Raw genomic sequence first — 27,818 nt, 5'->3', positions numbered from 1 at the left:
AGACTTTTACTAAAAGAAGACATTTGGCAACAACATTTCTCGATTATTAGTAATTCCAAGGTTTATTTTTGGTTGTTTATCCAAGTTACAGCCCACTGATATTTCCTGTGAGCCATGCGCTGACACTCCTCACTCCTTCAGCAGCCTGTCGTGACACCCAGGGGTGGAAAGTGATACACACTTCCCTGAATGTTAAAATACACGTCAGCACAGGTGTTCCTTCTTCCTCATTTCTTTTCTTTTTTTCTTTTTTTTTTTTGCCTCTTCCTGTCAGTTGCCGGGTGTAATTGTTCGCGTACAACAGAAATTTTATCACCTTGCTCGCTGTGTTGTTGCGCTGTCCCGCGGGCAGACGTGGCTGAACTCGATGAGCCAGAACACACAGGCTGTTTGAAAAGCTTTAGTAAGCGCTTAAACAGGCTCGGCAATGACTTCTCGCCACGAGCCAAATGCTGGCAAATTTTTGCCTGCAGCTTTTACGTTTGTCATTTGATGTGTGCGGCCTCACTGGCTGCCAGTCAGCCGTCGTTTCGAGGCTCTTTCACCCCCTCCTAAATCAAAATCTACGTCTGGCTACTCTAAATGTCTTGTACTATTTGGAATCCAGTGTGCTGGACACGTTTCATGCCCAGCTACTAAATTTTATTCTTAACCACCTCAAGCCACCTGAGGAGAAATTCTTCTCTCTGCATTTCAGTAGTTTTATTAATTACTTGGTTTAAGCCGCCACATCAGTACCAGGAACTGTTTTGTCACGCTAGGATTCTCTAACAAAATGCGATATTTGGGAATCCTGAAGTATGTGTGTTGAGTTTTATCCAGATAATTTATTACTAAACTGTTTTTTACATTTGATCTGCAGTTCACTACTCATCTCTCTCTCTCTACCTAATAATTCAATATACAGAGCCATATATGAATCATGCTTCTCTAGTGTACTATTTTCTGATGTCAAAAGACTTATGGGTGAAACAGAAAGCACAAAATGCCGAACAGTAGGTGGAAAGGATCATTTTATAGCAAAGGTCTCCCCCATGCTGGTGTAGGAGGTCATTAGTTTTACCGAGTGCTGGGCAAGGTGTTAAAAGCGATTTCTCAAACAGTTTTCACAGTGGGGACCGCTGAGTGTTGCCTCCTCGCTCCCTGCGGTGCCTTTTCATTTTTCCTTCCGGAAAGCCTTCCACAGCTCGGGAGTCTGCCCGCTGGACGTAACGTAATTATTGTCGTCCAGCGATTCGGAAGGAGCAGAGCACACCAGGCTTGATGCGGTGCTGCGTGTCCCTGTCAGGACCATGAGGGTTTTGTGAGGCGTAAAGAGTTGAGGCCATGACACGTCCACGCGTCTACAGGAGCGGCAGTTTACAGCAGGGATGAGAAGATGCTCAGTGAGTAGGTTGCGTCTGTTGATAGGGTGGCGTGACGCTGAAATGTTTCTGCTCTCATTCAAATCTTCATCACATTTAGCTGAGCTGTCGTTGCTCTTGGCTGATGCTCCCACATTTGTTTAAATGTTGTACCAACAGGTTTTGGCGCAGAGATGAGTTTCTCAGGGCGCAGCAGCAGTTAGCACAGGATATTTCTTCCTCTGTGGTTAATGGGCTGGCTCCTTTTTATAGCCTGTTTCCAGCTTACTGTTCTACTTCATGTATTTTTCAACGCATTGGAACTCATTGGAATTTATGACACGGATATCATGAAAGCCTTCGAAATTTAAAAATGAAATTAGTATAGCTTTTTAAAAAATATTCTAATGTTGTACATTTCTGAGCAGGTCCAGTTTGAAGTTCTGCAACGTGTTTGATTTTTGAGAGTTACGGTTCAAAGTGGCTTGTTAACGTGAGAGGAAGGAAGACGTGACGACAATCGAAGGTTTTTGAGAAGAGAGAAATTAGTTTTATGTCTAAAGTCTGTAGATGCTCCTCACACGAGCATTTACGCGATGCGATAGCTTTTATTTCTTTCTTTCTTTTCTCCACTCCTCATACCAGCTTATGGAAATGTGTTGAGTTTTCTTTTTGGTACGGCTGCCTCAGCTGTTCTTAAAATCATCACGCTGTGCTTCAGAGAAGCAGGGTTCAAACAGCCCCCAGAAAATGAGGCGCACTCGCATTTTAAGAGGCCCTCAGGATCGTAATAATTTCACCTTTACTTTATATTTGGCTACAGAAAAGCCCACAGAACCTGTGCTCTGTTCACAAGTTCACCCTCTTAATGGTCTTATTAAAGCTTGTGGGAAAGAAAATGGTATTATTGTATTTGTCACGTGGTAATTCAACTGTTACTGATATATTCTAACATCTTATAGCTGGATAGATTGTTTTAAATGACTCAGATTATGGTTAAAGGCCTGTGCTGTTTGATTTTATATTCATATTTTGTAGTTGACTTTTTGCGAAGCTGACACTGTGTGTGTGTGTCATGTGTGGAGGATGGAGGACTGCTCCCACAGTAAATTGAAATAGTTGTCTTGAGTGCTGCGATGTAACGCTCCGTCAAACACACTGCGAGGCCAGTAACTCTGTCTTGGGTTTGTTTTGGTCGTGTTCTTTAGGGGGGGTTGACGTGACAGATGACGGAGGCAGTGGCATTTCAGCAGCAGAACTGCCAAAGGGAGCTACAGTAGCAATAAGTAAGGCAGGAAAAAAGTCAGTCTCGTCATATGATCAGACACGTGGACGTCAGGCATATTTAATTATTAAAAGTGTGGACTGAATACTGAGAGAGGACGTTTGTTTTGCAGAACAGAGGATATTATGTATATTATATTGTAATATTATTGATTTGAGTAATGCTTATGTAATCAGGCTATGTGATCATTTGATTATCTCTTTCTGGCTTTCAGTGGATCATATTGTAACAATATGATGACACAGTGTTAGTGATATTTCTGTGTAAACTGTAATTCAGAACTACGTGAATTAGAGGTTTTACCGGACAGCACAGGAGAAGTTTTGTCTGGTGCGTAACAGTCAATGACAGTATAAAGAATGGACAGCGTGTGCGTGACGTCACCTGCAGGTTGAACTGATTCAAGCTTCGAATCTGTGAAGTCCTGTGAAAAATTGGCACGTGGATCATCGGTGTACCTGAGGCAGGCTGCTCAAACACTCCATCTGTAGCGGCACTCACCTGTCATAGCGGCCATGCTGTTAATCCTGCATAACTTTAAGTCTCAATATAATTTGAACAGGTGAGTTCTATAAAAAAAAAATCATTCAAGCTATAGAGACCAAAACTGTTTTTTGTAGCAGGCTGTAAACATGATTATTTCTGCTGTGAAGTTGGACATTTGAACATGGGGACTTATGGAGACTGACTCGTTCTGTAACCAGCCTTAGGTGGACGTTTGAGGAACTGCAGTTTTTTCCTCTCCCACATTGGCTTCATTTCCCAGACACAGAGGTTGCTGCTTGGTAACAATATAGTACATTTTATTTAATTGATTTATTGTTTGCTTTTTTTTTTCTTTTTGAACAGTCAATAGTTCCAGATACTCCAATGTGAGGGTTTACTGGATTATCTGTTTTAGATCATTGTGAATTCATGTTTGGATTTTCAACAACACTATTTACTATATACCTCTGTGGGTATCTCACATACCTCTGGCCTGTGAGAAATGGTAATGGTTTTGAATAGACTTGATTGATAAAAAGAACATGTGAGATTAATGGATGACCACTCCACCCAGTCCTACACTGCAGTTGCAGGCCTGAAGACCAGACAGAAGGCGTCGTCTCTGGTATTCTCTGAGGACAGATCCATTCAGAGCAGCCAAGCGAAGATCTTTCTGCGTTATTCTGTCTGCCTGGTGTGGAAATTACAACACGGAGCATTCATGCTGGGTATCTGCCAAAGTTCCCAGTAGGTTCGACAGGCTTGCCATCTGCCACCAAAATTAACCACAATTTAATTGTGCGATTGTGCTTTTCAGTGATCGTATGGTGATCAGTCAGTGCTGCGTAACGGCGAGGAAAATGCACGTTATGTGTGCTGTTTTTGTTCGAACAGCACAGTTTCCCACATGACTTATTTCACAAGCAACGGGAAAGTATGGAGTTCATTGTGATGGAGTTTTTTCCTCTGCTGTACAACTTCATTTTGCAGGCCAGAGGTTTGACACGGTTTGCAGGATTCTGTCTGAATCATCTTCACAACCGAGGAGAGAAAAAAACACACAGTTTGCACTTCAAAGATTGTTCAAGTCAATACTGTAATATCCTGTTTTCTGAATGATTATGTGGCCCCATGGTCTAGTAAATATCAGACCATCTTTTAACGGCACTTTCTGCGGCTGAGTGAACTTTCCCGGGCAGCCACACGAGCATGAATTGCTCATGCAAGATGTAATAATTGCCTCTCCGCTCCCTCCCGCCTCCTGTCATGAAATGCCGTCTGAAAAATAATAAGACGCTGATGGAGACTCCTGTGCCTGGAAGGTTTAAGATTACAATTTCTGACACACTTCCAGTCTTCCCTTACCTTTTCAATTATTCCACCCAAAACACTCTTGTCTTTACTCGCACGTCCTAACCTCTGACATCGTATCGGTTCTGTCCACATGCTGCAGGCAAGGAAGAGCCAGACCTCACGCTATTAGAGGACTAATTTGAGGAAAGTGGCTTTGAGCGGTTCTGCGTTTTGATAATGGAAAAAAAAGAAGAGATTTTGTCATGAATAAATATGGATTTAATGTGATGAAAGGTATTCTTCGAGTGAGTCACAGCCACAGGTAGAGGAAATGAACATCCCTTTCACAATGCATCTCTCTCATTATGGAGCTGAACGCCGTGACCGCAAGTCACCTGCTTTCACCAATTATTGCCCTGCCAGTTACTGTTGGTGTTGCAGCTTTGCTTTGGCGCCCATAAATCAGCATCAAAGCGTCTCAGATCATATTTGAGGCGTGGGGGGGGCGACATCAAAGTGCACTTATTTGTCATATTTAGTGTGATCTCAGATATCATTTCTGTGTCTTCACGCCTCATTTGCCTGTCAGCTACAAAGTAAATCCAGGCCTGCTGCTGTGTGTCGTTCTCTCCGTGTAAAGGACCAGGACCAGTTTGTGTGTGCACCCTATCGCCCCCATCACACACTGTCAAGCTCGCTCAACCTGGAGAGACAGAGAATACCAAGGCGCTGCAGGTGCAGAAGGCTCATGAACCGATCCATACTGATTTGTAGATCCAACAGGGGTATAGATATTTAATAATGCTTGTTCAGATGGATCTTTGGGAACACGGATGGGGCTTTAAAGGATAGCGTCAGTGCAGTCTGAGCTCTGTGCCATCGCCATGACTGCTTCTAGCTACAGCCATGCAGTTCAGCTGCAGGTTTAGCCTTTTACTCTAAAACTCAAAGACACCTGTGGTTTTGCCTAAAAACATCACACCTATGTTGTGAACCTACATCATGTTAAACCGCATGCAAATACTCGAGCAGGTCATCCAACAAACGTTTCCTGCTGCTCTCCTTTTGCGGCTGCGGTTTTAGAAGAGCACCGGCTACTCCAAACGATGTGCGGTTCCTCCTCCAAGTGACTGACGGGGTGCTCTATATCTCCAGCTGCAGCAAGGCCGTAGCATCGAGTATTTCTGACCTCATTCTGATGTTTTACTGTTGTAGATGTACACGGCAGAGGTTTGTGACTTGCGGCCCGTTGATTTCCAATAACTCAAACTTTGCCAACATTAGTCCACAAATTATAGGCCATCATACAAGATACATTTTACTGTCTGTCTTCAGATATGATCTTCTACATAGATACTCTAAGTGCATAGGAAGTGTGATTATTATATATGTTTTTGAACTTGCTGAGTTTAAAGAGATTGTAAAGAGGAAAAAACCTTTTTAGCCCCATTCAAACTCTGTGTTCTGATGGCTTCTGAATAGATATCACTACACGCAGAAGGAGATATCGATACAAATCCATCTTTCAGATCCACGCTCACAGTAATTTCACTAAGACTCGTCCTAATTAATTTGTCTGTTGTCAAGAGATTTCATCTTGTGCAGTTGGCATTAGGAGCGAGCAGCCTGCAGAACGAGGAGTGGACTTCCATCAGGCATAATCTCCTCATTAACACCGCTGCTTTATCAGAGCTGCTCTGTGTCTCTCATTTCCTGTCTTTCTCTCTCTCTTGTTTTGTTTCCATCTTTCTCATGTGATCATCATGTTGTTCCTCTGTGCAGAGCACAGCTGCAGCCTCTCAGATTGTCTCGAGGGCTGTGTGTGTGTGTGTGTGTGTGTGTGTGTTAGTGTGTTTGAGAGAGAGAGAGAAAGGGAGGAGATGGAGTGCATGTCTTTGAGTTCTTATGCATATGTTTCAGACGCTGTGCTGCAGGACAGAATTTCATTCATTACACTGTAAAGGGTAGTGATAGTAAACGGGAGGAACAAGTCAGTGAAATCACCTGCATACAGTTAGAATGATCACCTCTTCTGTCTGCACTGTTTCTGAAGTTTGACTTGACATATTTTACACTCTGCAAAGCGAGACTTAAAAAATCTGACATTGATATCTTGACCCAGACTTTGGTTTCGCCCTGGAATGAGTACTGAAAGAGTTTAAACAATACAAGTGAGAAAGTGCTGATGTTTTCCAGGCGTTGGCTCAGTCACTTGTTGTTATCACGATCCTGCTGGGGCAACGTTTTGGGCCATGGTGATGATTTTATCATCAGATGGACTTCATGAGATGTAGACGCCACATGCACACACAGAAGACATGTCACACAAGCACCAGCTGCACAGAAGAAGACTCTCAACCGTGTTCAAGGACGACAAGCACTATGGATGTGGAGTACAGTTGCAGATGTTCAGTGCTTTCAATCACACGTCACTCCTCTTTTGGTGACCAGGCATAACAGTGATGGACTGTATCATACAGCTTCACCTGGTTGTTCTCACGCAACTATAATAGAACTCGAGCATCACAACATGCAGCTGGATTATTATACAGTTGCAGATTAAGTGCAAACAGAAAGGAACAGAGACGCACGACACCACCTCTTTTGCTAATGTTAGTGGCGTTAGCGAGCGTCGGGCGGAGAAAGATTAGCCAGCTCGTAACAGTAACGGTCATGTGCTCCTGTTAAACAAAATGATGTCTGGCTGTAACCTGTCGGCGTGGTGGCTAAACAAACAGCAGATTTGTAACATCTGAATGTATGTGGATATGGAATATAAATGATATACATGTATTTATTTTTGTGACTACCTGATAATAATTCAATGTGGCCTTAAAATGGCCGTGCTCAGATTGGGTTGCAGCAGCCTTTGTCGGGGTTCAAACGAGCTCTCCAGCCACTTGGCAAACGACCAACTCTCATTTGGATGTCCTGTTGGAAGAAATTCTAACTGATGCCTCAATTAATGAAAGCACCGAAACACGTTTTGATGATTATCATACAGCGTTACCAGATGGCCAAAATAACCTGCTCACTTCAGTGGTCATAATGTGGCTCTCTGGGTGGTTATTACAATTAGCTTTGACATTGTTACTCTGCTCTGAAAAGACACATCAGGCAAAAAGTGTTTTTCTTTTTGTCAAATCAGTAGTACAGTACAATAATGAGACTACAGTCATATGATATTTATATTTGATGTCATTCCTTTCGCTTGACAAGTTTAAATCTTAGTTTTTTTGATGTACGTATATTGACAAACTTGCTTACTGCACTCAGTGCGGGTACTTGTGTGCCTTTGTGCGCATATGACTGCCAAGGGATGCAAACACTTGTTATTAAGTCAAGCCTGTGCTCAAACAATGCCTCAGAGAATATGTAGATACCTCCTGAGCACAGCCAGTGGCAAGGAATTTTACCATGAAACACCACACTTTGGAAACTTTGCTTGAAATTTCCAGACAGAGTGAGATGAGGCAAAGACAACGATTATATGATTGAAAGCTTGTATTTTAATCTCATACTTGCAATATCAAAGAGCAAAGCCTGTTTTAATATGTATGTAAATATTTTTTTCAAGTCCTGTTTGAACACTCCTGGTGCTCAGCAGTCACAGTACAGTGCAGCAGAAAATCAGAAAGACTCATCATGCATACCTGCATGCAGACTTTCCCTGAACAGAAATGAGGAACACATTGTTTTATCACTTTTATTGATTTTGTGTCATGAGACAGTTTTTAATAACAAAGGAATGTGACGGCGTGTGATGAGTTTTACTCAAATCAAATCAAATGGGTATGTTTGGTACAGCTTTCCAGCTTTTCTAATAAAGGAATGTAAGAGCAGGAATCTCTGAGTGAAAAACTAAATATAAGCAGCGGCTTGTGACGTGCACGGCCCGTATCAACACAGAGGACCAACCTGAAATAGATTTTGCCAGGAAATCCCGACTTAATAAGTGATTTAAAAAAAAGAAAAAAGAAAAAAAAGAGCTTCTCAAAACCATTTGCCACGTCTGTGCTTGACTTAGCGTCGAGGCGTTGCGGTTTCCCTAATGAATTCGTCAGAGCTAAGGAGGAGATGTAAGTTGCTTTGTAGTTTAAAAACACTGACTGTGACGTCATCTCCTGGCCAGCAGCGTTTCCGTGTTAAAAAGATATAGAAATGTCTATGTGTAATATCATTTGATCTTTGAAGCTGCCCGGTGATCACTCACAGAGGCACGCGGCGAACAGAGAATTGTAGGTAATTGCAGATTTTGCAAGGCGTAACAAGATAGAGCAAGATGTAATGAATCACTGCTCCTGGTAAAACCACTTTAAGAGTTCCCACTAGTATAAAGAAAGGAAAGTACACGAGCGGCACCTCGACATTAGTCAAAAGTGATGGCTTTTAACACGTTCTCTAATGTAAGAACATATCCAGATTAGTTGGTGAATTGATGCACCATTTCTGCTCACTGATTACCCTTAAACCCGAGGGACAGAGGGAGCCGGGCATGATGGATAGTTGAATGGAAAGTCGAACTGAAGAGATAAAGGAAATGAGGGCGGAAATGTGGTGTAGACGAGCGGAGCTGAAACAGGCCACATTACAAATTAATTTAAAGAATAAATGACTGAACATAACACAAGCAAGACTTCTCTTCAGTGATGGCCCTTGTGTCTGTCTAGACCTCTGGAAGGCTAGAGAGGGGGAAAAAAAACAGACACTTGTTTGAATTGGTTTGCATGAGTGCGAGACAGGAGAGGGGGGGAAAAAAAGATAAAATCACCAGAAAGGAAGTGGAAAGAGAATCGGAGAGAGACGGAGTGAAAGCCACTCGCAGTCCTCTGGGACGACGTGACCACGGTTAACTACAAAGCCTCTCACCGAATCCCCTCTCTGCCAAACTCTGAGAGCCTGCAGCCTCGGTCCACAATGGCTCCCCGTCAGTCAAAGCAACGGGGATCAAAGTGAGATTCCACAACGCCAAATTAAGAATTGGCCCTTCAGGTTTCCCAGGTTTTTAATTTCAAATGAACCTTTCTGAATTCACAAGCCCTGCTTTCTCCGTGACTTAGCGCAGCCACACGAGCTGTATCGGAGCCATATGGGTCTAATAATAAATGTGCATGTACCAGAAGTGTAGCATGCCAGCTGTTGGATTTATGATTGGCCTGGGGATGGGATGAGGGATCTCTGTTCTTATGATTTTTTTTTTTTCACTTATGGGGGAATCCTTTTGACAATCTGCACAAACGCCTGCACGATGGTTATTGTACTAAACTAGTGACTACGGCCTGATAGTGTATCACCTATTGTGTCTGAAACCATAATTTCACTGTTGACAAAACTGCTCTTTGCATAGTTGCATTGTCAGGGGGAAAAAATGGAAATTGGATCTTTTTAAGGATGATTCTCTCCGGAGGTTTCGTGATTGATTTTTTTCTTTTTTTTTTTCTTCCACATTTCTGATCTATCCATGCAGCAACCATCCAGGCTTAGCGCTTATTTGTTTCACAGCTCGGGCCTGTGCTAGCTGCAGGAGATGGACTCCTCTGTTTGCTATGAAGGCATTAGTCAGCCAGCCATGATGTAGGTCACGAGGGCCTGGATTTGAACACGGGTACAGAGCGAGCGCTGGCAAGGGCTCAGGTGTTCACCCGAAAACATACAGCAAGGAAGACGGATGGATCATGTACGTGTTCGTACGCGTAATGTGAGAACCAGAGGGACACGGACGATGAGGGAGAAGAGGACATCTCTCCTCTGTTTCACAAAACACCTGCCACTATTAAAAACATGGAGCATTTTGTACTGTACTACCAGCGCATGTTTCCATGGCAAGCCATTCAGCTCGGTGTTGTTTACGGTCGGGCTTTGATGTTTTTATTTTTGCAAAGTGTTTTGACAGTATTCAGCCTGATACGCAGCCATAACAGGAAAGTAACTAATCACTAACTGCTACACACAACACTCGACAAGTGGGAGGAAAGAGGTTTGGACAAATACTTAGAAAAAGAGCTAGAGAGAGGGAGAGAGAGAGAGGAGGAGGCCGGTTGTTTGGAAAATGCAAAAGATGGATGAGACGGCTTTAAAGGCAGAACACGAGACACGGGACAAAGAAGCTGTGGTTGTATTTGAGGGAAAAGGGTTTGTGTGTGTGTGTCTCTCGCTGTAGCTCGTCGTCAGAGCCGGTTAGGGAAGAGGGAGAATTGAAAGAATAAGCAACAAGAGCGGATGCTATTACACACCTACAGTTAAGCTTGGGAGAGCTGTTACACATACAGAAACGCAGCTGTCCAAGTGGGTCATGGGAGAAAAAAAAAAGAAAAAAGAAGCAGGACACGGAAGCTGTCTCATAGTTCACGTTGAAGGGAACCACGCGAGAAACAAAAACGTCTGCCACCTTACCAACCTCCGGCATGGACATCTTCTCTCCACTGGGTGGGCAGGAGACAGACTCACCCACATCACTTGAAACTCGGGTACCGTTTCTACGAGAGCTCACGTGTCCGAAGTGGACACTGTGCTGAAAATTAAGGATGACCCACTGTTCTGGGGACAATAAAAATAGCATCTGGGACTCAAGGATGGTGTTTATGCGTCATGGAATATAGAGTAAATGTGAGCTTAGATCAAGAAACTTGGATCCTGTTAGTAACTTTCTATGAAATGTCGCGACTTATTCAGACCTTCAGAGAAAATATCTAAAACATTCAAATATATGATATTGTAATTCATTCTCGTGCATGCTGCTCACAGCTCACAGCTCACAGTGCCAGGCTCTCCCTGTCCTCGCGCACTGGGTGCAGTCAGGAGGTGTGGTGTGTCGGCACATTTGACCTTCTCTCACTCCTCCTCTCAATCCGGATCTCTGGATTAAGCTGCTCGCCTACAGGATATGTAAATAGTTTGTTTGAGCTTGCAAATATTTGAATAACTTTGATATCTTACCTCCCTTTGTAGATCTTTTTTTAATTTAAAATATTTAATGTCCCTGTAGTGAGTTTGATTATTTGGCTGAATATTGACAAGACAAAAAATAAGTGATGCTTTATTGATCAAACAAGTAACTTAACCGATGAAGATTGAATACATTTATCTGGTTCACGCGCTTCTAAATATGTAAATGTGCTACATTGAATTCAACCCTTTTTGCTGTTTTTCCGGCGTTTTTGAACGGGGTGTTTTTATTTTTAAAAATTCCCCAATTCTCTACGCTGTTTCTGTGTCTGACATCGAGCCAGCTCGGGCTGCTCTGTGCAGATTGACATGGGCAGAAATGGAACGGCCGCACTTTCTCAGGCTTCTGAAACAGACCGCGGTGGTCTCCGAAATTTTGAGACACTGAAAGGAACGGTCACGGCGCGTAAGGATCGTGTCACATCCGTGCATGATGGAGGTTTGCCTCATGCTGCTCTCTACTCCCTGATAAATGGAGAAATATAATTCTCAACCGATCATCATTCTGCTGTGTGTAGCAGTGATTGACAGGTGGGCATTTATTATTGACAGTATCATAGCCAATCACTTCGTATAGCTGTTGTCATATTAGTCAGTGTGACTGGACTGCATGAAGGTGGCCTTGTCATGCTATAAGAGTAATCACTACTTTAGAGACGGTAGCTCCAAGAAACGACTTTGTTTGTTCACACACTTCCACCTAACTATCACACACAATAGCAGGACCTCCTCTAAGTGCAACGCAGTTACCAATAATACACCAGCGACTTTCCTGCCACGTCCTAAGGTCCGTCGAAAGTAGTTTCTGACCGTTCCTTATTATTTCCTGCAGCTGAAGAGGCACAAACTCTGTTGAACTAAACAACTCTTGATGAAAACAGTTTTTTAAATTTCCAGCATTTAGCTTTTGACGTGTTTGCATCTGCTGAGAAGTGAACACCTATTAGCTCGCAGAGCATCTCTCAGCGTATTTAAAACACCTCTCCGCAATTATGCATGTGTTTTCCTTTCAAGAGTCTCTGGCTGTCAATGTTTGCAGTCAGCACACGGCAGCTCTACCTTTTGCAGCGGCGTGCTACAGTTGTGTCACCTCTGAATGATGAATGCTCAGAGATTGGTTGATTTTAGTTTTTCAAGGAGACGAACGCACGTGTGACTTGGATTATTCAGCAGAGGCCTTGGCTCCTGTTCACAAGCCTTCGTGAGCCTCGGGGAACACTTTACTCCACGCGTGTCAAGAAGGCTCATGTTCTGACAGGATGACGTGGATTCATGGAACGCATGTGTGAAAACATGGTATTCTCAGCCATTCACTGATTAACTTTATACAGACTTCTCAGCATTTCCCCACACACAGGCCTTGATATTAAGTGTATTTTAGCATTTTTTTCATCAGTTAACTGGCGGACAGGGATGACGCATGCTCTGCAGAGAGTGAGACGCCCTCTGGTATTACATCAGGACGTCACAGTAAATATTTAAGAAGCAGGTACATGCACATATCTGGTTTCTGAGGATCGTTTTGACATGCTACATCAATAACAACACGCAGTTTACCTGCTCTTGTGAAAACATAACCACAGGAGACTTTCTAAAACATGCTGAGCCTAGGACCACTAACCAAGAGCAGTATTTGACAGCAGGCCGGACAAGGAGAGAGATGTGTGTGCAGTGAGCGACACAGACATGTATGTTCTTTTTAAAAAATATAGATTTCTTATTTATGACTAATTTCTCATCCACCTTGTGTGGAAACATTAAAGTCTGATTTAGCTTAAGAAAAGAAGCAGAACCAACTGGGCCTGCTCAGCATTTTTTGTTTGCAGCAGAGCGTGGTGGGCTGTTAATTGCTGTTAATTGTACCATGCAGTGCACCTGTGTGAATGTTTCTCCTCTCGTTAATCCAGGTTCCCGCTCTTTAATTTGTCGACAGTCTGCTTCATTTCCATTGACAGGACTGTTCTGTTGTTTCTATGGGATCCCATAAATTTGTGCTGTTGGAAAGTCGATCTTTCTTTAACACCACTTGAATTTTGATGTGTCTGGTTGAACACATCTTACTTTGATTTCTTTAGATGTGAAAGGCTTCAGTTGAGTGTAATGTACAGGCGCGCTGTGTAAAACGTGTTCTCTATGAACAGATATCTAATACACAATCTGCAGACGAGCGACCAGGATATTGGCCCTGGAAGTGTTCTGGTTTATTTGTAGCTATAGATTGGCTTTAAAACTCTAAAATATCATCAGCCTGGAACTACTTCCTCCACTCTGTGTTTGATTGGATTTTTTTCTCAGGTAATTCTGCCTTTTAGCAGCTATGTGTGCTGAAGCACAGTCGCAGACTCTGTGAAGAGTGACGACCACAGATGAACCCGTGACAGCAGCCTCGCATGAATGGGGTTCAATGAGAGTTCAGCACGAGCTGCCGTAGAACAGGTCACACACTCACACTCATTGTGAAAGGGGCAAGACTCTCTGTCTGTCTGCTCTGTGTGAAATGACTTACTGTCACTTGACACAGCCATGCGGCTGGGAGATGACAGCGCTGCAGCAGACGGGGTTTGCAAAGAGGTGTTGGGCCCATTGAAGTTGTGGCTGTTAAACACACAAACAACACACGATTAGTATAACTTCCTATGCATAATCTCTGTTGCCATGGTAAGAATTGACTTCAGATGCTGCAGGAGTGCCACACTTCCACTTTTACACTGCCACCTCTGCAGGGAGTACAACTACATTCAAATACTGAGCTGTCACTGATAGCCCAGTGGTCTTGTCTTATTCCTTTGCATAAATGATTCGCTGTCTATGACCTCAGTGTTCTTTGTGTGCGTGTGTGTTGTGTGTGTGTGTGTGTGTCTCTCTCTCTGTTTGTTGCCATGGTTACATAGCATCTAGCCTGCGATGCTTTCCCCAGAGCCTTGTGTTTCCACGTCTTCCAAAAAAAATAGAAAAGAAAACACGTCTTAGATACCCCAACCAGGCAGACGGACAACTGAAGAAGACATTTCAGTGACATTGAAAACAGTGATTACTGGAGGCCTGACATGAAGACAAGAAACAACTAAACAGGGAGGCGTGGCTCTCCTTGTTTGAGTCAGATTTTGGGGATATATGATGGGATGGGAGTATAGTGTGAGAATATAGCCGAGGCTCGATGCGGTCACCTGGGTGCTCGATAGCTGCGGCCCGAGCTCGTCTTTGTCAAGGTAATTGAGTCAGGCAGCTGTTGATGTGCTCTTAATTGTGTATTTGACATTATATGAGACTCGAGGGATCCATGGTGAGTGTTGGAATGTCTCGGAGGAAGAGGAAAGTGCGATATGAGATTTAAAAACGCAGGAGGAGCGGAACGTAAACGCAGGTTTGTATGGGAATGAGTTTTCACCAGAACTGCTGGTGCGTACAAACTTACACGTTTGTGTAATATGTATGATGGAGTTTTGTTTCCATGGCAACATGCTGACTCTACATATGCGTACGCCTACGCGGGGCAGAATCAATCCGTTAAACACGACAATGGCGTCGGCTCCTCATTTTCTTTTGTCATGCTCTCACACATCTCGTAAACACACACACACACACACACACACACACACACACACACACACACACACACACACGAACAGTCATACAGTCATCCAACATCGGCTGCAGCTCAATATCACATTTAAATGCACGCTGCTGAGGGCAAACTCACTCACAGAGGCACAGAGGAGGCGTGACGCCCTCTGGGTGTAGACTCTCACACACAGACAAACAAATTGCAAGATTGCAGTCAGTAGCACAGAGAAACCTCATCACAGACCTTGAAATAGAAGACATGACTCGAAATACGTGCAAACACATTCAACACAGTGGAAAGATGGATTAAACACACTCTCTCTCTCTCCCTCTCTCCCTCTCTCCCTCTCTCCCTCTCTCCCTCTCTCTCCCTCCCAAGCTGTATCACTAACTGGGAAGTACACCCACACGTACGTACTACACGTAAACATGAAAACACAGAGGAAACATTGGTACAAACCCATACATTCAGCGGCATACACACAATAATTGCCATCTTGGTTGTTGCAAAATATGTTTTCTATCAATTAAAGTCGGAGGCGCCGAGTTGTGATTTGAATATTTATGAGTCGTTTCCAGGGCGATGTTGCGTAACTTGGAAGCGGTTTATTTTGGTCTCTGTTGGCCCCACAGTCAGTGTCCTGATGGAACTGTAAAATGGATGCACATTGTGCTGTGTGAAGGATAATTAGTCTGCCTCTTTCCCGTCTGCCTCGCACGTCCCTTTGTCTGTCTTCTTCCATTCTTCATCTCCTCGCTTTCTTTCACATCCTTTTCCCCGTTCTGAATGTCTTTTAAGTGTTTCTTTTCCTCACTCTTGCTCACGTAGACTGTCAGCGCGGCCTTGGTTCACCCTGTCTCTGTCTCAGTGTATGCTGGGAAATGCGGCAGCACCAGTTGAACCTGAACAGGATGAGCAGTTATAGAAAATGGATGGTAGGCGCATGCGGATCACACGCGGGCTCTCTCTTTCTCCATTCTTTGTATCGTAATCTCTCCACCTTTTTATTCATCATGTTCAGCTCTTTGCTGCCTCCATTTCTCTCCCTCTCTGTTCCACTGGACAGACAGCTTTTAGTCCATCAGGTAGTGATACCAGGAAGACGGGTCTTCAACATCATCCACAGCTGCTCCACATGCATAAACCTCTCTATGTTCAGTTGATAAACTCCCTTCGCAGCCATCTGAGGGCCGCGGGTATATTAAGTAATGTGCACCATGCGCCTCCCAAACACTCGTTCTCTTTCACGGTTGCTCTTTATAGCGGCCTTGTGGGTCTTTAAGTGGAAGTCTCTGAACTGAAGTTGGCTCAGGTAGTACCTTTTAGTCTCATCAACCAGGTCTACAATAAAGACATGTGCTCTCGTGTGGGCTGACTTTTCTTCTCCCTCCGACCTTTTTTCTGATGAGGGGTGATTTTAGTCACATACTGTTTTATAGATGTACACATTTAAAGCACCTGAACACAGGAGAAATGATTTCTAGAGATCCTGACCTTTGAACTGCAGCTGTATAGGAAAAACTAGATACACGTGATACAAATGATTAAACAACAAGCAATCTGATTGGTCAACTAGACATTTAGAATGTGCTCAAATCAGCATGACCGCACACTGTCTGACTCATCACTAAAAATCTTCCTCCGCATTCTCCACATTCACATCCTGAAAACATGTAACATAACTGATATGAATAAATACATTGGAAGTCAACTTTTAATAAAGAAATACACCTGAATTATTTTTTTTTTTAGATTATTTTTTTGGCCTTTATGCCTTTAATGATAGTACAGCTGAAGAGTGACAGGAAGCTGGGGCAGAGAGAGGGAGTGACACGCAGTAAATGGCCGTACGATGCAGGATTCGAACCAGGGCGGCCGCTTAACCCACTGCGCTACCGACCACCCCAATACACCTGAATTTTAATTCTCATCTCTCTTTAGTAAATGTATCGAGTTGTTAGACAGCCTCATTAATACAGATGTGTACCTCGTTAATACAGATGTGTGCAGCACGTTGGAGATAAAACACTTTAGCGAGATTTAGCAGCTAAATCTGTCCATGGAAAAATTATTTTATTCAGCAGATCTCTTCAGTCACATCAAGACTGAACTAGCAAGTTAATCAGTTTTGTGTGTGGTATTTTTTACACTCTGGGAAACTCCATGAATGTTAGTCGGCTGCCACTAGAAAGCATCTTCGTTGCTAGATCATTATTAAGGCTCGGACTACTGGGTTCCATTCCATTTCAGAGTCCGCTGCCATGACAGATTGTTTTCCAGGTATTAGTCAGACCTCGTTGTATCTGCATGGAAACATCAGAACAGGGAAAAATATATTTTGAGAACAAATTGCCCCAGAATATGAATATCTCGATTATATATAGATTATATATATTACTGGTAATTGTTGTACACTGGCAGTATTACATTCAAACTTGAACTTCTTATTGACACTTTAGTGATGATTACAGACCTGACCACATCACTGTTAGCTCAATAAATGCTATTTAAACAATATTATATGTTTGAAAATCTGTTTGCTCCACAGACACAAAACTGCACTTTTGTTATGCACAAAAGTGCATAACATGTTGTTTTTTTTTGGGTTTTCCACATACACCTGCATCGTTTGTCACACCTTTACACACACTGAACACCAGAAGTGTGAATGCACCTCCACTTTGTTTTCTTAGTTCTTACAACAACACATTGTTCAAATTTACTAGATATTTGTTTCTTTTGTCAACATGCCAGCCCAGAATCCACTAACTGATATTAAATAAAATATTCTTTTTTAAAATGGGATTATTTTGCTTTTGTACTCCTAGCAGCCGTTCTTTCGGGAGAGGGCAGAGTCACATACTTGGGCATCTCAAGGACATTAACGGGCGGGTGCAGTCTGGCCAAATGACAACAGTGTCACTTTAACTCAAACATACAAAAAAAAATGAATGAAGAAGATTCCTCACACAAAGACATGAGCACACGTTCTCAGTGTTGTTTCCTCATTTTGTCAGACGTTGAGCCGTGCAGCTCTGCGGAGGCTCGCAGCTGAGTCCACACAGATCACAGCGGGTCGCCCGCTCGTTCCACATTTCCTGCGTTTATCGCACGAAAGGTCATTAATAAACACACCCACATGCAGTAAGGTGGTAGTTATTTTCCAAATGTGTACCCTGCAACTCATGCCCAGCACATTTTTAACCCCTTTTAGGCGGCACAAACCGCCACACGTTGACCTTACTGATCCTTGATATTTCTCAGTAAAGGTAGTTCTGGAACATACAGAGTGGATGAAAACATTACGGATCGACTCAAGCGTCAGGGGAAATTAATGTTCCGTCCATGTCTTTTCCTCCTGTCTTCCCTCTTCCGCTCACACCATGCTGGCTAATTAAGAGCAGTTGCATGTTGCCTAGTGCGGGACACCAAATAGGGCAGCACGAGGAGCAAACATGTTCATTTAAAATGTATTAAAGCCCAACATTATCATTTAAATAAAAAAAGATATCCTTCCTCTGTTCTTCTCCTCAATATGATGTGATAATAAGCATATGACTCATACATGTGATGATGATTACTTAAAGCTAATGCATTGCCTGGCCAAATATCATTTGTCATCTCATGTTTGTGTCATTGTGTATTGGTATTTGTGTAACAGCCAGGCGAGATTCAAAGACGATTTAAAAAAATACTTTCTTCCTTCAGTAACAGCAGAAGAGTTCAGTGTCATCGTCCTCCTGTCACCTTTTGCTTCCACCTCCCCGCGTGTTTGTTTTTCATCACTGACCCACCGCTTCACGGGCTACACCTGTGTCAACACCTTGGGGCTTGTAACGCTGTGTGAAACCAAAGATGAGGTTTCTCATTCCAGCACTGCCTCCCTCCTCATTGTTGTTCCTCTACAAATGTCCTATTTCCCGGAGCTCATGTGACTGCAGAGTTAGTGGGTGGGTGGGTTGGTCTCTCATTAGGAACTGGTAGTTTTGTCTGAATCAGAGGCGTGTGAGCTTTAGTTTTTATTGCGGAGGCTCCTTAACCTGCTTATTTGCTGTCCACCTCTACCAGCATCATAATAATTTAATATTCTTTTATTACATAAAACCCTGTATACCTTCAGGGGGAAAATAGGCAGAGGTACCAATTCACACAGAGAGGACTCTGAACTTTTCTATCACACATCCCCATTCCCAGAGGCTCAGTGTTTGTTATTAAAGTTGAGCGTTAATTAATTTAAAAAAGAAGCCCCTCTGCACACCTGTCTTCCCAAAGGTTTCACTTTTTTTTTTTTTTGTGTCAGACTTGGTTAAAATAACTCTGTGGAAGCTAATGGGGACCCAAACAATGAATAAAGAATAATAATGATGATAATAAGAAAGATTCACTTTTTTTTTTTTTTTCTGCCTCCCACAGGGAGGAGGAGGAGAGCCTGCGGGACAAGATCCGGGCTGACCACGAGCGAGCGCTGCAGGAGGCAAAGGAGAAGCTGAGGAAGTCACGTGAGGAGCTACAGGCCGAGATTCAGACGGAGAAGAGCAAAGTAATGGAGGAGCTGAAAAAGAAGGACGCAGGGCCTAAACCCTTGCCACCCGTCCCCATGCCCAAAGTGGTGGGCGTCAGTGATGGTGAGCCACCAGAGCCTGATGCCAAAGAGAAACGTGACAAGATCCGAGAGGTAAGATGTGAACAGTTATCATTTTGCATCCAGTTTGATTGAGTTTTTATTTACTTTTATGGTATCGTTTTGGAGAATGTGCACGGTGCTGATGCAGATTGTTTCACTGCTACACACACTGCGAGTTCGTATTAGTCGGAGTGCTGCGATCAAACGCTGTGCTGAAACGGCACTTCTAGAAATTGTAGCAAAAGCTGCGGCTAGTTCTTAATATCAATATATTTTATTATTGTCAATAAATCCATCAGTGTTCAGTCCCTTATTTAGCCATAAATTAAAGGACCTCCTCCTTTAGCATTCTTCTCGTCTGAACTTTACACCCTTTAAATATTTAAACTCCCTCTCTTAGCTAATTGTGTTTCCCGAGTTACATATCAGCATCTCGAGTGAAAGCCCTAATGTAGGAAAATAATGAGAATGAATGGCTTGTATTAGAGACAAAGTGCCACTAGCACTTCGTGGATTTCGTGAGAAAAGCAAGTGCCAGTGATATTTCATACGTTCAGTGTGCAAATCCTCTGTGCCCTCCTCATGTGCCACACGGTTTGGTATTAGTCCACTCTGACGGTTTGGCAAACATCCTTTAAATTAGCGCCATCAGCTCCACATTCACACGGTGCTGTAAAGATCCTCTTTCAATAAACTGGGGTGAAAACGTGTAAGTCACGAGATTGGTGTCCAATGAAATTTAAATCCCAGCATGTGTGCACGAGGGCCAGCTTGTGCTCGACGATACTGTACGTCTGAATCCATTTGTGTTGCCAAACGTCTGCCTAGGCGCCAGCTTTTATTGAAGGCAACAGTGAGCCAGACGGACAGTGTCTGTGCAGAATGCAGATGGTGCTATCTGGTCCTGCTCTCTATAGACACTAAGCCAACCCCCGGCCTATCTCCCTCTCTCTTGCTCCTCACCTTCCTCTCTCTCCCCCCTCCTGCAAGTTCTCCTGCATAATTACCTCATATCGTCTCTTGAAACAACTTGGAGTCAGAACACTCGCCGCACATGGGAGTTGGCCCATTCACTCGGAACCCGCCTTTGTCTCTAAATGCCCCTTTTGTTCCCTTCATAATTACCATTCAGAGAGAATGCCATACACTCCCAAATGAGCAGGAAAGTAGCAGCTGTATGGGCTACAGCGCCGCACACTCCCTTTTTTTTCTGATTGCCTTGTGACTCTAAGGAGAAATCATAATCGCACACTTCCATGCAATTGTGACTGGAGCTCTTTTTTTTCTCTCTCTCTTCTTTTTTTAAAATCCTGGCTGCAGGCAGACATTTGCTTAAGTCGAGTCCAGAGAGGAGTATCAGCATCCATGTTCTTGTCTTTGTCTCACGCAGACAGTAAACAGTGGTAGTTGTTCAGGCCTGAGGTCTGACACCATGATTCATTTTCACTTATTTTTCTGTCCTGTGAGGCTGTTTTCTAGCTGAACCATGGTGGTGCCATTGAATAGCTGCACAAGAGTTATTCCTCTTACGCCATATGTATTGAGACTTGTTATCAAATTTGCTTTTGCCACATTTTTCTTCATATTAATTAGAAAACCATATCACACTTATAATTCTTAAGCGTTTGTTGACGGTGTTGTTGTTTTTGCTTTCCATTGGTTGACAGATGTGTGGTCAGAACTAGGTTGACCTTGATGGACAAATACATACTTTGGATGGAGGTTAACAGATTAAAGGTAAATGTGATTTGCTAACATACAGGAAGATTATTGTTTTAGATTGATTTCCCTGGATCATACTAAATCCCATCCATCCATCTTCTGTAACCGGGGCTGGAGTCTATCCCAGTTGACTTAGGGCGAGAGGCTGGGTAGTTGCCAGCTTATCGCAGAGACAAACAAGCATTCACCGTCACATTCACACCTACGGCCAATTTGGAGTCACCAATTCACCTGTTAAGGTAGTTTCTTTGGACTGTGGAAGGAAGCCGGAGTACCCGGAGAGAACCCACATAGACATAGGGCATGGTCTGATCCAGCAGGATACTTTTACTCCACTCAAGCCTTTGTTCCTCCAGAAATAGAAATGAACCTTGTTTTTAAGCCTTCCAAATACATATTTCATTGACTGTACAGAACACAAAAAGCCTGCTCTTTCACCACTTCCATTAGCTTAGAACGCTGTACTATTTTGCTGTTCTGCTAATTGTGCAGCCCAGACATTAGTGGCCATTACACCTTTGTCTGGAGATGGAAGGAGCTTTAGGGCGATAAAAGAAAACGAATGGAATGAGCGACTATTAACCGTTCCAATACTATTCACCTGTCACACTGTGAAGTATTGTGGGCCCAGAGCTGTTGAAGTAAGCTGGCTGCTGCAGATAATGGGCCGCGGTACAAGGAACAGCTCACTTTGAATAAAGTTTCTCCATCAATAATGTTGGAAAAACACAAGTCGAGACAATTTGCACAAATCAAAACAATGTTTAATGAAATAGCAGATAGTCATTTTTTCCCCCTCAGGTTTGCATCGCTTTTCAGTGAGGACCTCTTCACATAACATAGTTATTATGTTCAGTCCTCTAATGATTTGGATTCTAGTAAACATTTCGGATAAATACACATGGTATAGAATATTTTATAGGACATTGTTAGAAGTCCTTGTTGACCACACATTGTGTGTTTTTGTTGAGAACCGGCTTTTTCTTTTCTAACAAAAAGAATCGAAACAAAACAGTGGAGGAGCAGGTTTCTCAAACCGATGCAGGAAATAAATGAAATAAATGGACCTACAGTAATATTCCATGGCTAAAATGATTAACTTTATACGTCATTTGATGTGTATCGTGATCAGAGTGATGGGGAAAACTTGCTTATATTGGATTTCAACACTACAGCCACTGTAGTCAATAAGTTGTCTGAAGATAAGGTTTAAAGCTGACCTAAGTAAGCCCTTCTCTAAACAGATTTGGTTTATAAGTAATATTTTATAGCATTTTATAGCATATATGATGTAGTAGTTAGTCATCATGTATAGTAAGCATGAGCAGCAACAGCTTTCACACATACCACAGAGTTTGTCATCCGGTAATTAAATCTTTTTTAATGGGGAAATCTGTTGAAGGCCAATATATTTAAAAAATTCCTGCCAATTCAGTTGAACGGTTGCACTTTTGTTTTTTTTAGCTGCGTCACTGTACACAATAATTCAGGAGGAACAGCATGGCAGGCTGTGAACTTTTCAAACCGAGTCTCAGAATGACCACAAAACTAACAGAGAGCAAGGAGGGCAGCGCGAAGCAGGGCGGTGGCTGCTCCCGTGATAATGTGATAGAAGTTGGCTAAACCATTTGAACCAGATGGCGGTACAGCTTCTTCTACCGCCGTCCGCTTTGATTGACTGTTCGGCTGACAGCGCTGTCAGCAGCCCTGCAGGAGAGACGCTCCATGGTGTGCTGGGATTTTATAAATGGACTATGAACAGAATGCACAATTTTACCTTCTCTGACTGTGTTCACAAACGCATCAACGCTAGAACCAACTGCAAAGGGCTCGTTTTTACCTCCTGCTGCTACAGCGACAAGTTATTTTAATGTATTTTTTTTTTAAATAGTAACTAAGACATGACAAATAACTGTTTTTAAATTGAGTTTATGTAAAAATTCATCATTATAAACTGTAGGCTACAACAAACTACTACTATACACCATGATATCAACATCAAAATCGACACCCTCTTCTCTCGTCCCCACCACTATAGTGAATAACTTTGGAGTCATGCTTGATGGCTGACTAACCTTCTCTGATCATGTTGCCCGGTCATGTTACTTCAACACTTCAAAATCAGGCCTTGTGTGAATCAACATGCTACCCAACTCCTGATACAGGCTGCAGTCATCTCATGACTTGATAATTGTAATATTGAAATCCTTTCAGATATATGTTCTGATGTGGGAATCGATTGTAGTGCAGATATAGGCCCAAAGTGCCATTGTTGTATTAGGATAAAAGCAATTCTGCAGACTATGTAAATGATGTGCTCAGCGCACTGCTACAGCTCCTTGGTAGGCTGTCTACCACTGTTCTCTCCATGCATCAGATGCAACACAAGAAACTCAAACATCATCATCATGTCTGTCAGGGAAATGGCGCAAGACTGCCTTTCATTGACAGCTGATTACTTGTAATTGGATTGCGGAAAAGAAGTCTCATGTCTAAGTCTCATGGCCTACTTTGGCTCATCGCGAGGCAGTACAGTGTTTGACGGGCATATGTTTTCACTTCTCCAGTCACTCAGTTGTGACTGTTGAGTGATACGCAAATAATTACAGATTTACGAGTGCTGTTGGACAAAGCGCACGTGTTTCCCCGCAGAGCTGTGGACCGTGGCTGTAAAGCCTCCAGATAAATCGATGGCTTTAAGTGCAGTCTAAATGGTGCTGCTCTACAGACATATCGGCCAATAAAGAGACGGCAAAATGTTTCCGTTGGAGACGTGGAATATCTGCAGAGGTGGCAGTGAGTCCCCTGCTCCATTTCTTGTACTTTACACTATCTTTTTCCTCCCTCATCCTCTCTTTCACTCACTCCCTTCGAAGCCCTGACAGTTTTTGGTAGATGGCCTTGTACAGTATGTTTGCTTACGTATTCTACTTTATTTATTTAGCCCTTTCTCTCCTGCTTACATGCTCTTTTACCTATCACTCTCACTGCTGGCTTCATACACAGAGAACAACATTTGATAAGACTTCCCTTCTGTCTCTGTTTGTAACTCAGCACGGTGTCATTTAGCAGAATCCTCGGAGGAATCTCCCTCATCCAGCCACATCCAGGCTCATAAAATCGTCAGATTGACGTCGTGCTGAACAGTAACCTCTATCATTTGAGTTTAACAGGATGGGCAGGGGTAAAAGAAGCTATCTGGAGAGACATGTTTGAAATGTTCCATCCATGTTCACCTTGTATTGAACTTGAGTTTTTGTGAGGCAACATTTGGTCGCGTAACACTTGATGCTCTCTTGTAGCATATGGTAGGGAGGTGATATTTGATAACCCCTCCCCTCTGCAGAAGACATTATCTGTGTCTATACATTATGTATGACTCCAATTGTCAACAGGGCTCCCAGCTGCTAAATGTATTCCTGAATGCTGGCATTAACCTTCATGTAAGTTCACCCAGTAAAGACCGTAATAATGAGCATCCCAGTGGAGAAAAATGTTCACGATCCAGATTGGAGCCACCAGGAAAGAATGACAGCAGTGTCAGCAAAGCCTCCACTGCTGTCTAAATAAAATAAGATTTCACTAAAACAGTACAATCAGATCATTTTTGTGTGCTGCTAATATTTCCACACAATATTTCTCTTCACTTCACTGCTCGTTTGGGAAGCAGTGGCAGTGGGAAGCAGTGGCACTTGTCTAATACATGGCATTCCTGCAATTTAAGCCCATGTTGTGTTGAAAGATGTTTGAGCATATTGCTGGTGTTTCCATCCTTCATCATTCCATGATTCCATGACGATCATTTTACAGACATCACAGCTAGCGCTATAGTCACTGTTCTTTGTGAAAAGAAGCCACGCTTTCGACCGTTTATTCCTCTCCACCAAGTTTCCAACAGCTTTAAATGCAAGACGAGATTGACGATCAGAAAAACATGCTGCCATCAGGAAAAAGAATCTGTAAGCTCAGACACACACGATTCCAATGGATCAGACAGTTTGGAAGTGGTTCTTGGATCCCATCCTTAATATAATCTTTGTAAGCACAGTGGGGAATAATACATAAACTGGTTCCCCAGTTGTTCCCATTCTGCCTATGCTGCGTGCATTATGGTGTTATTTAATGTTACTCAGGTGCACCAATAGCCAAAATAATTATCGATGTGTTAAGAGCCAAAAGACGTTACATGAATGTCTCCAACTTTCAAACTGCACTGGCACAGTAAAGTTTTCTGGCTATTGTCCTCTTGTTCGAAAGATTCCAAGGACCGAGCAAACAAATTCAGCAGTCTTCGATAACACACTATGTATGGATATCTGCAATCTTTGAATGACAGAGGTAAAGTGGTGACATCACAAAGTCTTTATGTCCATAAATGACTTCTCTTTTGCTCCAGCATATTTTCTTTTTGTCATGTGAACAGCGCTGAGCTTCATATGTCCCTTTTTTCTTTTCAAAAGTAAACCTCGATCTCAGCTGTTATTATTTCTCCAGGTTTTGTCAGAGTGCCCTTTTTGTGCGGTTTCATTTGTCTGCGTTACCCGATCAAATCCTCTCTCCTTCTGCTGTATCTTTTTTTCCAGTCCCAGCTTGAATATAATCTAGTCTTGGAAAAAAAAAACTCGTTTTTGAGTATTTCCTTCCCAAGTCTTTCTCAATTACATGATCCATTCTAGGGTAACAGGAATATTTTGTTACCACTTGTGTCAAGGTCCTGTCACTCTGACTTCTGTGTCACCTGACGGGAATTCAATCCAAAGCAACACCACCACAAACTAATGCCTAAAAATGCCCCTTAAGTGCAGCCACACCATACTAACTCAATGTTTAAAATAAACCAATACATGATATACCTTACTGGAAACGCTTCACTGAATGGAGCCACTGTTGACATCATGGATCACACGTCTTAAGTAGAATTATCCACTGTGATTAAGCACGCTATGTCACATCTGTCACATCAGCTTGAGTTGTCCTCCTCAGCCGACTTTCATTTATCAGAATGAAACCTTGCTTATTTTTTGTGATGAAACTTTGCTGTGGCAGTCTGCCAATGGCAGATCAGTCCTAAGACTTGTAAATGTGTACCCCATATTGAGCTTGATTTTACTTTATTGTTTGACGATTTCTCAACACGTGTCGAGGTGTGGAAAAAGGCTGCAAGAAGGCGGCCCAGACTAGCTGTTCACACAGACGGCAGCATAAAAATGTCTTTGATCACAAACACCGACAAATTCAGTGAAATGCTGTGATTATTCTTATAAGGTCACTGAATTATTATTTTCGAGCAAATTACAAACCAAAACATAGCTTTGTTTGTACAGTACACATTGTGTAGGAGAAGTATGATATTAAACACACAACCTCAGGATTTTTCTGTTCTTTAACCACTGCTGAACAATGGTTGTTCTTGCCTCTTTTAATGACTGAAAGTTCAGAAAACCGATGAGCTGGAGGTAAATTCCTTTATTTAGTGGAATGCAGGGAGTATCCCAATCATTTTAAATACAGCAGAGGCATAGGGAGGCCCAGCAATTACAGCTCAGGTGATGGAAAGAGAGTGACAGTGAAGCTGGCAGAGGACAGGATCACCCTACAAGCGCTGCCTGTCCCTCTGGACGGCTGCTGCTGCTGAAGAAGTGCTCTATTTTTGGCTTTCTTTAATATTCAATCACTAATTCAACAAAAAAAAGAGGATTTGTTCTTTCACCCCTTATCTTTTCTCTTTGACAAATGTCTACCTGCGTATGTGTGCGTGTGCTTTTACCAGTATATCATGACTTTATAGGATGGCCTGCCTGACAGCTTTTGTCATGTTAACTGTTTAACAGTGCAAGCGATAAAGAAGAAGCAAACTGCACGCAAAGGGCATCATAGATCAAGTTACTTTTTTTATCTTGAACGAGAAGGCAGAGCAGAAAACGTGATATGCTTTCAATAACTCTGACGTCTGACATTTCAGAATTGGCTGTGAAAGAGCAAGGGGGAGGGGCTGCAATTGGGAGGTGGTTTCTGCAGATCCTCAGGGACGGAATGCTAAACTAAATTCAATGTTTCAAAATAAGCTGTCATTTGTCATTGCCGTAACATGTTTTAACTGGTGTGCAGGCCCACTTGTAGCTGAGACAGTTGTTATTGCTGTATTATTATTTCCAGTATGAATAAATGCATATTTTGTGATTCTGCAGTGCTTCCAGTACCATAACTCAATCAAATAAGCATAAATAGGAAATAAGGATATACACAAGGATATTGTGTGTGTATGTGTATGTATGTGTATATATGTATATATATATATGAATTGTTTGTTCCCACTCTTGTTGCATCCATAATCAAGCCTGAAAAGCAAACATACCCTTCCATGCTGCTACTTCACAATTAATGTTTTCAGTCACCAATCCATTAAGGCCTTTATTGGGAAGCAGCTGTTGCGTCATCTGGCCTTTCTGAGCAGTGAATTCGGTGCATACAAAAAGAACATTACATATTCTGTATTTAACTTTATAATTTAAACATTGAATCTCTAATACTTTAGTTGGACTTCACATTTATCAG

The 27,818-nt window shown here is 42.6% G+C and overlaps 1 protein-coding gene across 2 annotated transcripts in view; it reads left to right on the top strand.

Annotated features, from left to right (window-relative positions):
• man1a2 (mannosidase, alpha, class 1A, member 2) overlaps positions 1 to 27,818 on the top strand; it is a 110,531-nt gene that overhangs the window by 2,260 nt on the left and 80,453 nt on the right. For both annotated transcript variants that reach the window (XM_027290790.1, XM_027290791.1), the window contains exon 3: positions 19,331 to 19,592. In XM_027290790.1, the coding sequence (XP_027146591.1) occupies positions 19,331 to 19,592 (262 nt within the window). The remainder of the gene's footprint in view (positions 1 to 19,330; positions 19,593 to 27,818) is intronic.

This window comes from Larimichthys crocea, chromosome XVIII (assembly GCF_000972845.2).
Source record: "Larimichthys crocea isolate SSNF chromosome XVIII, L_crocea_2.0, whole genome shotgun sequence".
NCBI lineage: Eukaryota > Metazoa > Chordata > Actinopteri > Sciaenidae > Larimichthys > Larimichthys crocea.
This window is presented reverse-complemented; position numbering and strand designations above follow the sequence as displayed.